This window comes from Zootoca vivipara, chromosome 2 (assembly GCF_963506605.1).
Source record: "Zootoca vivipara chromosome 2, rZooViv1.1, whole genome shotgun sequence".
Classification (NCBI taxonomy): Eukaryota; Metazoa; Chordata; class Lepidosauria; order Squamata; family Lacertidae; genus Zootoca; species Zootoca vivipara.
In genome coordinates this window covers 5,182,055-5,195,337 of record NC_083277.1, presented here as the reverse complement: position 1 = coordinate 5,195,337, position 13,283 = coordinate 5,182,055, and the positions used below count along the sequence as shown (strand labels likewise).

The following is a 13,283-nucleotide window of genomic DNA, read 5'->3' as shown; positions in this document are numbered from 1 at the left end:
ACTTACAGCCTTCCTCGTCCTTCAGCTGGTCCCCGCACTCCGAGACTCCCGTTTGGCTGCTACTATCCATCAATTTTCACATACGCCACAACTCAGCGCCATCTTGAGTGCCTCGGGATATACCTTCTTCTTCCAAACTGATTATGAACTTAGCGAGAGAACAGCTTTTTAGCGAGGGGCCGTAATTGATTTATAGCTTTCCTCACCTTTCTGCTGAACCCTGCAGTCCGAGACTCCGATTAAACCACAATTAGCTCTCAGATTCCAAAGACGCCACAGCTCGTAAATCCCACTCGTCAGCGGCATTCAGGCAGTACTGATAAACGTTCCGGGGAGGGAGGGTTTCCAGTTAAAAAAAAACATTTTCTAAAATCATACCAGATGATAATCCTCTATTTAAATAAGATCCAATGCCACACAGTTCATTTCCATTTCTCATTTGTCTAAAATAGTCAGGCAGTCCGTCCAGGAAAGTTATATGTACGTCTTAAAATATGAAAATAGAAAGTTCACTTCCCTTTTCGTTCCGCCCCAGTCATTCTTTTCTCTTGATGAAATACTCTCTCGGCTCTTCTCATTCAGAAGCTGATAAAGTCCTGGCAGTATCTTCCTCCCTTTCCTTTGAAGCATGTCCATGGTTTTAAATCTAATTATTCTTCTTACTCATGGCGTTCGTGCTCGCATGGGGGGCCTTCAGGAGTGCCGGCTCCCATGAGTGCTTAGCCCAGTCCCCCCCACCCCTTCAGGAATCGGGGTGGGTTAAGGGGCACCTGCGGGCCAGCGGCCCCCCCCGTCACCCCCGGGGGAGTCAGGGGACTGCCTTACTCCCCTGGCAGCCGCCAAAATTCCTCATGGGAGTCGGGAGCGATGGTACGGGTCAGCCATAACTCCCACGAGCACGAGCGGAAGTCAACCCGCACTGCAGCCATTTTGGAACTGGGCAGAGCAGCATCAAAAGTAGCTTCTGAGCATGCGCCACCCTGTTCGAAAATGGCCGCCGCGCCAGAATAAACCAGGGGGGAAACAAAAAAATCCGTTTTTTCAGCTAGGAACAGCTGGAAAAATGGGGATTTCCTGGGGAAAACAGGAGACTTGGCAGCTATGCCCCCAACTCTGAGGTGTGAGATATTCCAGGGTTCCAGCACTTGCCCAGAGTCCAGTTTTCCTGGAATGAAGGACAGAGAAGACTGTGGCTTTTTTAGGATATGTGGTTTTATTTACACATACATAGACCCTGAGCATAGCACTGAGGGACTCACAGCATTAGCACTTCATTAGTCACAGAGAGGGCTTTTTCAGGGGGAACTCACAAGAACTCAGTTCCAGCACCTGTCAGGTGGGTTCTGACACCTCTCATGTGGGTGTCATTGCCATTATAAGACAACAAGATAAGTGTTCATGGTGAGCTCTCTGTCACTTCTTTTTCTAGAAAAATTGTACTGGTCACAGCTATGAATCCAGTACAGAGCAAGCATGGAACTATTTGTATTTGGCTTCCGGTGCAACTCACATATGTTGTTTGCTTCTAACAAAAACTACAATTTGGCATTTCCTTAAGCACCTCAAACTTGCTTGTATTTTTGGTAATACAGAATCCAGTTATTTCATTGGTTGAATTGTAGTTTAGGGGTGCTTTCTTTAAATATCATTTGACTATTAAAAAAATGCAAATACTAGTTTTTATGTAGCCACTAACTCCACAGCTATATGTTAAAAGTCCAAGATTTTCTGCATTTACAGTTTCTCAGTTGCTTCCCCCCCCCCACTTTGTTAGCTGAACATTTTGAGACTGACTTTCACATTTTATATGTTGCCCAGGAGACATCAACTGACAGTAAGAGCTGTTCGACAGTGGAATTTGCTGCCAAGGAGTGTGACGGAGTGTCCTTCTTTGGAGGTCTTTAAGCAGAGGCTTGACAGCCATCTGTCAGGAATGCTTTGATGGTGTTTCCTGCTTGGCAGGGGGTTGGACTGGGATGGCCCTTGTGGTCTCTTCCAACTCTATGATTCTATGATTCTACTGCTCTGTCCATTGCTCTCCTTCCTAGCAACTGTGTGAGTGTGGGGAGCGGGGAAGGTCCGCTTATTTTTTTCTGTGGCGGGGCAGCTTCTTTCACTATGCTTGTGGTGCTTCGCTTCAGGTCTGGGAGGGGAACCCAGTATGGTATCTGGAAGAGCCATTGCATGTCAGTGAGAAGCTGGATGAAGTAGGTGAACCAAGAATCTGGCTCGGCGTAAGGAAGCTTCCGACTTTCCTACCACCATAATGCTTCACCATTTACCTGCATCCCATCATGCCAACATTTCCCTTTGCCCACCTGATAGCCCCTGAACCGATTGGGTGGGGATCAGTTTTGTTACTGTCGTTGTTGCATCATGTTGCAACCACATCAAAGTTTGTTTGTTTGTTTTTTAAATCAAGTAGTGTATAAATAAATATATAAATTAAAAAAATGTTTGGCCGCAGCAACTTGTTTGTCGTCGGTTGTTGTTGTTTTTAGTGCTATTTATTGATGGCAAATTTTGTTTTTGTTTTTCTTTTATACTGTGTTCATTGTGGCAGTGATACTACTAGATACATTCATTGTATTATTATTTTCCCTCCCCCACGGAATATGGTATACTTTATTTTTATATATATATATATATATATATATATATATATATATATATATATATATATATAAAACAATGAACTCACAAAAATCTGTGAAGACTTGATTTCTAGGATGGCGCAAAAATGAGCTAGACTGTTGCACCACGCAATTCCTGTTTTATTTCTAATTTCACAAGCCTGCTTTGAATAGTTTAATTACAAAAAGTAACTACTAACTTAAAGGTAAAGGTAAAGGGGCCCCTGACCATCAGGTCCAGTCGTGTCTGACTCTGGGGTTGTGGCGCTCATCTCGCTCTATAGGTCGAGGGAGCCGGCGTTTGTCCGCAGAAAGCTTCCGGGTCATGTGGCCAGCATGACAAAGCTGCTTCTGGCAAACCAGAGCAGCGCACGGAAACGCCGTTTACCTTCCTGCCGGAGCGGTCCCTATTTATCTACTTGCACTTTGATGTGCTTTCGAACTGCTAGGTGGGCAGGAGCTGGGACTGAGCAACGGGAGCTCACCCCGTTGCAGGGATTCGAACCGCCGACCTTCTGATCAGCAAGCCCTAGACTCTGTGGTTTATCCCACAGCGCCACCTGGGTCCCTTAACTACTAACTTACTTGTCAATTAATGTTGGTTTTTATTAAATACAAAAAACAACTGAATGTCTGCCCATGCCTGTATTTTTGTTAGAGAACTTCTGAAGGCAGCCCTGTTTAGGGAAGCTTTTAATCTTTAAGAAATTAGTGTATTTTAATATTTCTTTTGGAAGCCGCCCAGAGTGGCTGGGGAAACCACAATAATGTATTGTTTTTATTAAAGATTTTCTTGGGTTACAAAAGACCATACATTGTCTTTATTTTCATATCATCATAAAGTCCTTTCTATAGATCGCTTATATTTGATGTAAGGTTTTAATGTTGTATATTGTATAAGGTTGGGGGAGAAGAGAGGTAGGGGGAGAAAGAAAGAGAGAGAAAGAAGGAAGGAAGGAGAGAAGGGGAGAGTAAACCTTCATTTTTCTACATAGTGTATGTGTGAGGTTTTGTTTCAGCATCACATGGGTAGATTTTTTTTCTATTTATTTACTAGTTTTCATTGACAGTGAGGGAGATGGGTGTTATTTTCAAGCAATTTTTATCTTGTGATTAGGAAGGGACAATGCAATGTTAACACTTATACATTCTAATATTTAGAAAGGGAACATAAAATTCATCTGAGTTCTCTTCCTGCTGTGAGCTCTGCTCTTTCCTGAGGTTCCTGTGGGAGCAGACAGGGCCGGCTCATCATAGACCCCCGGTGGCGCAGGGCACCATGGCGCCGGCCTGCCAGGAGGGCGCAGCTCGCGGCGCCCACCCACTGGCCCGCCAGTCCGCTGCGCAGCTGCGCGCGGCGCCCACCTGCCCACCGCGCTGGGAAACAAGGCGGGAGGGCGCCGTAGAGATCGCGCTGTGTCTGCCCGCCCGCCCGCCACGCAGCAGCGCTGCGCCCACCCGCCCACCGCGCTGGGAAACGGGGCGGAAGGGCGCCGGAGAGATCCGGCGCGCCATGGCGACATGGGCGCCAGAGAGATCCGCCGCACCATGGCGACAGGGGCGCTTAAGATGGCGCTGGGTGCAGAGGAGCCCCCCATGAGAAACAGTGAGACATTTGCCTTGGGTGGGGACATCTGGGAGGGGCAGAAGATCTGGGTCCAAGGATCATGGTGCTCCCTGCCTCGTGTTCTTGCCACCCTCCTCCTCCTTGCTAAGTATAATTGATTTAATTCACACTGAAATGAAAATGTAGCTTTAAAATGGGAAATGGCTGAATGTGTATTAATAAAGCGTTGCTAATGTTGGGGCTTTTCCAAAGCTATTTTCTAAAGCACTCTGAGCTCCTTAATTTGTTAACGAATCACTGTTGGTTTTTTTCTGCTCTGTCCTGGGAGTCAACCTTTGATCATGTGATGAAGGAATTCAGTTGCAAACCTCCATTTCCAAAGGGAGTTGCCTTTAGTCATTCTCTCCCAAGCTCCATGGAGTGAGGATGCAAATGAAGGGAGAGTAAACAGGCTAAGGCCAACGGCAGCTGGAAAGCAGGCTGTGGGGGGAGAGACAGACTCTGCTTCTAGGTCTGCATGGATTATCCCATATTTTCCTAAGATGCTGATCCTGTGCTGGACCGCACAAGCTAGGACCCTCATACTTTCGGGACCATCTCTCCCAGTATGCCCCGCAGAGGACCTTAAGGTCCATAAACAGTGACACCTTAGACGTCCTGGGCCCGAAGGAAATCAGATTAGCCTCAACTAGAACCAGGGCCTTCTCAGTATTGGCTCCGACCTGGTGGAATGCTCTGTCATCTGAGACCAGGGCCCTGCAGAACCTGATATCATTCCGCAGGGCCTGTAAGACAGATCTGTTCCACCTGGCTTTTGGCCTGGAGCCAACCTGATCCCCTCCCCTATCTTTCCCTTTCGTTTTCCGTCCGTATGAGGCTGCGTTTTAATTTTAATTTCATCTTAATTATAATGTATTTAATTTTGTTCTTAAGTTGTATTTTAATCAGTTGTTTATATCTAGGGTTAGCCGCCCTGAGCCCGGCCTAGGCTGGGGAGGGCAGGGTATAAATAATTTTTATTATTATTATTATTATTGTATGGATATTTGGGTTGTATCTTTGATTATTTTGCTCTGTTTTTGAAGAGTTCTACCACTAAAACTTTTAATAATATTTTTTATGGGCCTGCACAATGATTTCTTCCAGAAGGGGTCAGTTCTTGTGCTTCCAGTCGCTTCAAACTGTGCAATATTAATATCTGCAACACTCCTTTTGATGCAGCAGCTAAAAAAGCCAATGCAATTCCGGGGTGCATCAATAGGAGTATAGCGTCTAGATCAAGGGAAGTAATAGTACCACTGTATTCTGCTCTGGTCAGACCTCACCTGGAGTACTGTGTCCAGTTCTGGGCACCACAGTTCAAGAAGGATACTGACAAGCTGGAACGTGTCCAGAGGAGGGCAACCAAAATGGTCAAAGGCCTGGAAAGAATGCCTTATGAGGAACGGCTTAGGGAGCTGGGTATGTTTAGCCTGGAGAAGAGAAGATTAAGGGGTGATATGATAGCCATGTTCAAATATATAAAAGGATGTCATATAGAGGAGGGTGAAAGGTTGTTTTCTGCTGCTCCAGAGAAGCAGACACGGAGCAATGGATTCAAGCTACAAGAAAGAAGATTCCACCTAAACATTAGGAAGAACTTCCTGACAGTAAGAGCTGTTCGACAGTGGAATTTGCTGCCAAGAAGTGTGGTGGAGTCTCCTTCTTTGGAGGTCTTTAAGCAGAGGCTTGACAGCCATCTGTCAGGAATGCTTTGATGGTGTTTCCTGCTTGGCAGGGGGTTGGACTGGATGGCCCTTGTGGTCTCTTCCAACTCTATGATTCTATGATTCCTGAGCTGCCATGTCCCCTGCAGCTCTCATCGCATCCCTCACTTTGCGACCTGCTCATTTCCAGTCTCCTTTTTTCTCGCCTGCCACCTTCAGCACACCAGGACTTCTGTGGGCTGCCTCCAGGTGGCATCGGAACACCCAGGGCAGCAATATTCAAGCTGACCCTCTTGATACGCACAGCAGAAAATAAAGAGGTACCAATGGAATATGTTTCTTTTCATTTTGAAAAAACAATGCATAAGTAATTTATTTGTAATACTATCTAAAAAACTTTTTTTCCAACAACAACAATCTTTATTACGGTCCATGTACCCATCAATTCATTTCAAAGCGATACCCAATAAGGACATCCTGCTTTCAGGTTTCAGAAGCATTTTGTTCAGAGTTGGGATCATTGATTCTTGCAACCACCGATCTTTTTTTCTCTTAATGAGCAGCATTCATTATTATTGGATTTTGATAACGATTTCTTATCAGGCAAAACATATAAACAGTATATATCAGGGGTCCCCAAACTAAGGCCCGGGGGCCGGATGTGGCCCAATCGCCTTCTCAATGCGGCCCCCGGACGATCCGGGAATCAGCATGTTTTTACATGAGTAGAATGTGTCCTTTTATTTAAAATGCATCTCTGGGTTATTTGTGGGGCATAGGAATTCGTTCATATTTTATTTCAAAATATAGTCCGGCCCCCCACAAGGTCTGAGGGACAGTGGACCGACCCCCTGCTGAAAAAGTTTGCTGACCCCTGGTATATATAAACAGTATTCAGAAAAGGTAAATAAACGAACAGTAGTAAGGCTGGAATATGATTCAAATGTTTATTTTGTGTTCTGATTTCCGAAACAATAGCTTCTAAGGAGATACATTCCCAACTCATGTGTCCTGGCTTTATTGCTACCTTGCTGGCTATCAATTGCAAAAAACCAAAAACATATTCTAGGAATCAGGTGCTATATTAAGTCTTTGTAGTCAGGTGCTCCTTTGTATTCAGACTTGGCCTGAGTACAATAATGTAGCACTTGGGAAGGAAGATGCAGCCCAGAAGCCCAGCACTGGAGGCCAACATAGAGAAGATCTGCACAGCCACCATGTACTTCCCCTTGGTGCTCAGATAGGTGGGCACAAAGGACACCCAAACACTGCAGAAGACCAGCATGCTGAAGGTGATCAGCTTGGCTTCATTGAAGGCTGCAGGCAGATTCCTTGCTAGGAAAGCCACCATGAAGCAGATGACAGACAGGAAGCCCATGTAGCCAAGGACAGTGTAGAACATGGCAACAGATCCTTCATTGCACTGCAGGATGATCTCTCCAGCCTGGGAGTGCATGTCAGAGTCTGAGAATGGAGGAGAGGTACCCAGCCAGATGACACAGATGAGAATTTGGATACCGGAACAGGAAATGACAATGGAATTAGCCAGACTCTTTCCCAGCCATCTCCTCACCCGGTTTCCTGGCTTAGTGGCCAGGAAGGCCATCACAACGGTAATAGTTTTGGCCAACAAAGAAGAGACAGCAACTGAGAAGATGATGCCAAAGGCGGTCTGCCTGAGAAGGCAGGTCACTTTCCTTGGCCGGCCTATAAACAGAAAGGAGGACAAAAAGGAAAGGAGGAGGGAGACAAGGAGGATGTAGGAAAGGTCCCTGTTGTTGGCTTTGACTATGGGAGTGTCAAGATATTTAATGAATATTCCTAAAACAAGGCCTGTGATTAAGGACAAAAACAGGACAGTGGAAGCCAAGAGGGTCCCCAGATATTCATCATAGGACAGGAAGGTGATAATTTTGGGGATGCATTGATCTCTGTCCTTGTTAGGGTGTTGATCTTCTGGACATTTGGTGCAGTGGTCTGCATCTGGAAAAAGAAGAGCATCTGCATGAACATATTCATGTACACTAGGGGGGGGGAGCAGGTCAATTTTGGATCCAGCCATCCCCTACAAATGGAAACAGTGATGGGACTTGCTGTTTCTGCTAATCAACACAGAGTTGGTCCTTTCCATGCAGTTCCCTATTGTAGATACCCCCTTATTCCCCTCCCAAGGAAGAGCTTGGAGTGATCTAGAAGCTCCAAGTTGTTAATTGCAGCTACATCTGATCTCAACCCAAAACCAGGTGTTCTCAGATGGGTGTAATTTACAGAAAAAGGTTCCTTGGAGGAACATGGACTGGAACTCTGGTCTTCCCAGTACAAACCAAACATCCTAGCTACTTTGCCACAATGACTGGTTCAAGGGAGCCTACCAGATGCAGCAACCCTGCCTAATTCTTACAAACTCAAGCCTGTCTCGTTGGTACCTGGAAAGCTTTATTAAGACTATGTAAATCACTGTTGAAACTTTATTAAGATTATGCTTGAATATTCCTCAACCAAGGACATATATTATTGCACTTTTTGCTGCACATTCCTCTGAAGTCTCCTACCTTCCTGAGTGGAGATCATCCCTTCCGCACATGGAGCACATGCATGGCAGCAAATGGGTTTCCCTTCCTGAACCTTCTTGGCATATCCAGGGCGACAGCTTTTGGTACACCTGCCATGAGGATGGGTCTGGCCAGAAAGACAGAAAAGGATCAATGAAGGACTGTTAGCAAGTAACTTCTGGGCCAGTGTACAGTCTCGGTCTATGTGGAATAGACAAGGCTTTGTTGTGGGTGCTTTTTTTTTTTAATCCATTGGGCAAAACAGAGGGTCATAGTCATTGGAACACAGTTGGCGCAGAAAGAGATAATCAATAAGAAAGAATTACGTGGAGACTGCATTGCCCTTGGATTTAGGAATCAGCTGTCTGTCATTATTACAAAGGTCTAGTAAACACAGTACAAATCTGCAATAATGGAAACCATTTACAAATATCAAAATTCAGAGAAACAAACAAGCTGAAACAGAAAGGTATTTGGAGCAGCTGTGTTGTGCTCAATTCTGAAGTCTGGCATGCTTTGTGACCACTGCAAATGCCATGCCTCAGCCATAAGCCAACCTGCTCCTCCATTTTCATGTTAATTATTTTGACTTTCCTCCCTTCATCGCCTCCCCCATATACTTGGATAGGCATAAGTTATGTTGTTGTGTTCCCCAACAGAATTTCAGAGGTTAACATATCTCTAAAATAATAATAATAAGAAGAATAAGAAGAATAAGAATAAGAATAAGAATAAGAATAATATTTATACCCCGCCCATCTGGCTGAGTTTTCCCCGCCACTCTGGGTGGCTTCCAACAGAAAAATAAAATGCAATAATCTTTTAACATTAAAAGCCTCCCTAAACAGGGCTGCCTTCAGATGTCTTCTAAAAATCAGGTAGCTGTTTTTCTCTTTGACATCTGATGGGAGGGCGTTCCACAGGGCGGGTGTCACTAGCGAGAAGGCCCTCTGCCTGTTTCCCTGCAACTTGGCTTCTCGCAACGAGGGAACCGCCAGAAGGCCCTCGGAGCTGGACCTCAGTGTTCGGGCAGAACGATGGGGGTGGAGACGCTCCTTCAGGTATACTGGACCGAGGCCATTTAGGGCTTTAAAGGTCAGCACCAACACTTTGAATTGTGCTCAGAAACGTACTGGGAGCCAATGTAGTTCTTTCAAGACGGTGTTATATGGTCTCGGCGGCCACCCCCAGTCACCAGTCTAGCTGCCGCATTTTGTATTAGTTGTAGTTTCCGGGTCACCTTCAAAGGTAGCCCCACGTAAAAGGGAATACAATACAATGAATAGGTTTTCCAAACCTGGTTGAACAGCTTGGACCACACAAGAGCCTCTTGTTCAATGGTGAATTTTGTGCCTGAGGATCCCTGCCTGCTTATGCTCCCAAATTTCACGGCACGAAAGGATTCGTTGGGAAATGGCACCCAGTTCACAACATCAGATTCGACTGTCAACTGCCCATTCTCATCCAAATAAACTCCTTCCATGGAAGTATTGTAAAATTGGGAGCTTCCCAGGAAAGGGTGAAACTAGAACAGGAAAGAAAGCATGGACATTTAGAAAAGAAGAAAATTATCTAGATAACATAGCCTAATTGCTGAAGATCTTTGTACAGACTGGCACTGTATGTGTGTTTGGGCAATGGAACTTTAGCCCATTGTTTCTGCATCCGCCTTTTGGGACAGACTAAAACCATGTTATCCATAAGCTTTATTCCGCACCCATGTAAAAATTCTGCAAGCATAAGCTTCCTTGGCTAACAATAGCAGGAAGCCTTGCTGAGGCATCGGGTGGTAAAGTGGAGGCATATGCCTGTTCTGCCTGTGAGGGAATACCTGCCAGGACTGTATCCTTTGATATTTCAGCCTCTTTTTACCCTTCGCCACCATCTGATTGGATTTGGAGGAAAGCGCAGCCCTTAAGGCCCGGGCCAGAGCAAGGACAAGGTTGTAAATACTGTAGTTATCCAGAGACAGGGTTTTCTCAATCACTTTGTCAGGCAGGGACTCCAGAGAGTTATCTTCCCTACACCTTTCCCTTCCTTTCACAGATAACACGTGCTTTGAATATGAACAATTATATGATTTCTCTGCAAACCGAAACATAGAATAGAGAAATGTTTGATAGTCGTCATAGTTTGGCCTTCTTTTAATACGAGTTAAGAAAGAAAAAAACCCATGAATATTCAAGGAAGAAAGAATATCAAAAGACAAATTCAAGGTGAGGTCCCACAAAGTTGTTGTGATCCAGACTTTCCCCACAATGGGTCTTAGATGCCTTTCAACAAAAATTTGTAAAAGACCTATTGAACTATAGAAGAAGCGCATCTCTCCATAGTAGACTAATACATTGACTTTGTTCCATGTGAAAGATATTTTAGAAATGGAAGGATATTCCGTATGCTGTATTGGGATGCTATGTGAGAAGGCAGCACAAATTGTGTTCCTGGTTAGCAGAGGCATCAAGGTCCTCATGAATCTATCCCCGTTCTCGGTGTCTGGAGCAACGAGACCAATCCAAGTCCAGTTGAAGTGCAGGAGGAGTTGGACTATTCCCAGATACTGATGCTCTTCTTTCGGGACCATTCGGTAGACAAACGGGAACTGAGTTTTGTCCATAAGAGCATCAGAAACAAAACCATAGCTGACCTAGTAAAGAACAGAAGAGATTAGTGTTGTCACCTTCAACAAAATCCCAAATCTAGAACTTTGCACTTGCCTGAATGACAACTCTTCTCTGACCTGGGAAACAGAGAAAAAACAAAGTTTCATGGGGGCTAAGGAGCTTTACTCCAGGGAACTTAACAACATATTTAGGTGTTTGCTTTCAAAAAACGGTGACAGAGTCTTTGGAATGTGTGGTGTTTGCTTTATGTTATGCCCTGATTGCATTTTGTTACTGCTTTTTTGCAGCAGTTTTATTACAGTTTTATCTAAGCAAAATACCGTATAAAAAAAATCTTCCAGCAGCACCTTAGAGACCAACTAAGTTGTCATTGGTATGAGCTTTCGTGTGCATGCACACTTCTTCAGATACACTGTGTGAAGAAGTATGCATGCACACAAAAGCTCATACCAATGACAACTTAGTTGGTCTCTAAGATGCTGTTGGAAGGATTTTTTTATTTTGTTTCGACTATGTCAGACCAACACAGCTACCTACCTGTAACTAGTTTTATCTAAGGTTTGCTTAGCCTGAGCTCATAGAGTTTGTTTCAGTGGATGACATTCCATTGCCTTGTCATGCATTTTTTTTGTTTTCTGCCTCTTGTTTCTTTAATGTTTCCTTTTGTATATTTGTTCATTTGCATCTCACATGGCACTAGCTTTCATTACCTATTCCATTCTTCTGCCTTAACTTTGAGAATTTCCTCAAATATCCATAAAACAAACCATTTACACCTGTGCGATCTTGCAGATTTACTGGTAGCTAAGGGCTTATTGACATATCCCTTATCTTGTTGCTTTTCCAATTCAGAGTGGGTTTTCTGTGGGAAAGGAGTAGGGTGAGGGAGAAATGGCTTGGACCCATGCCTTCAAAGCAGAGGGCAAATGGAAAGCCACTCAGACCCAGGCTTTCTAGCCATGGGATGGGAGAAAGTGTGGACAAACCGAGAATCTCCTTAGTCATCTTCGTTAAGAGGGGGTTTGAGGGCAATCTCTCCTTCTGCCTTAGAAGCAGGAATTACATTTTCACATCTCTCCAAAGAAATTGCAATAACATTCTGGGATTTTTCCTTCCCTCCTGACATTCATACCTGTGGGGTTTTGTAGATGCTTGACATGGTGGAAATATCTTTGGATTTCTCAGAGTCAGCCCCTTCAATAACAGCCAATACTTTATTCCATGGTCCACAGGAATAGTTGGGGATGTTTGCCTGCCCAGGGCAGAGCAGGTCCACCATGGCACCATAAGTCTTTCTGGGGTCGTAAAAGTTGTCATAGATGTCATAGCCCAGGGTGAGGTTGGGGGAAAGCCTGTGGTTCTGATTGACTTCACGAACAGCAAACAAGAAGGAAATGGTATGCCAGTAGACCAGGTCTCCTATCCTGGAAAAAAGTGTGTGTCACCTTGACATTCTTTACACACAGAGACCAGATTGTGTCATTATTACGTGTGATGGGGAGCAAAAATCATGAAATAGGTCTGCAGCATCTGTACACCTGAGATCCATCAACTCCTTCCTCTCAAAATCTTAGGAGAATGGGCTATTCTAATGCAAATGTCTCACTAGTGTGGGTGAAAACACACAATTTGCAGTACAATAGATGACTTTCCCATGGACTGCAAGAAGATCAAACCTATCCATTCTGAAGGAAATCAGCCCTGAGTGCTCACTGGAAGGACAGATCCTGAAGCTGAGGCTCCAATACTTTGGCCACCTCATGAGAAGAGAAGACTCCCTGGAAAAGACACTGATGTTCAATTTTACTACCTTCAAACTAATCAAACAAAACTCAAATTTTGCATGGAGCCCGATGCCCTAATGCCAATAAGCTTACAAATGTGTAACTGAATGGAGCATGTCTTCCCCCTTTATTTAACATCAATATGCAAAAACATCATGTACTAGGGTGTTTCCAAGACTTAAAAGCCAAGCTTAGAAAAAGCTCACCCCTACGCCAAAGGATAAATGGACATAAATCTGACATCAGGAACCACAAGACAGAGAAACCAGTAGGAGAACACTTCAATCTCCCAGGACATTCTATACAAAATCTCAAAGCAGCTGTTTTATTACAGAAAAAATTCAGAAACAGACTGGAAAGAGAAGTTGCTGAATTGCAACTCATTAGCAAGCTTAAAACCATGGAGCCACCTGGAATGAA

The 13,283-nt window shown here is 44.5% G+C and overlaps 1 protein-coding gene across 1 annotated transcript; it reads right to left on the bottom strand.

The window, feature by feature from the left end:
* Positions 1–6,990: 6,990 nt before the first annotated feature.
* Positions 6,991–11,039, bottom strand: LOC132591593 (vomeronasal type-2 receptor 26-like). Its single transcript, XM_060270832.1, has 3 exons — positions 10,290–11,039; positions 8,459–8,585; positions 6,991–7,889 (listed from the first exon to the last, which is right to left on the bottom strand). The coding sequence occupies exons 1-3, from the start codon at positions 11,037–11,039 to the stop codon at positions 6,991–6,993; spliced, it is 1,776 nt and encodes a 591-aa protein (XP_060126815.1).
* Positions 11,040–13,283: the final 2,244 nt, after the last annotated feature.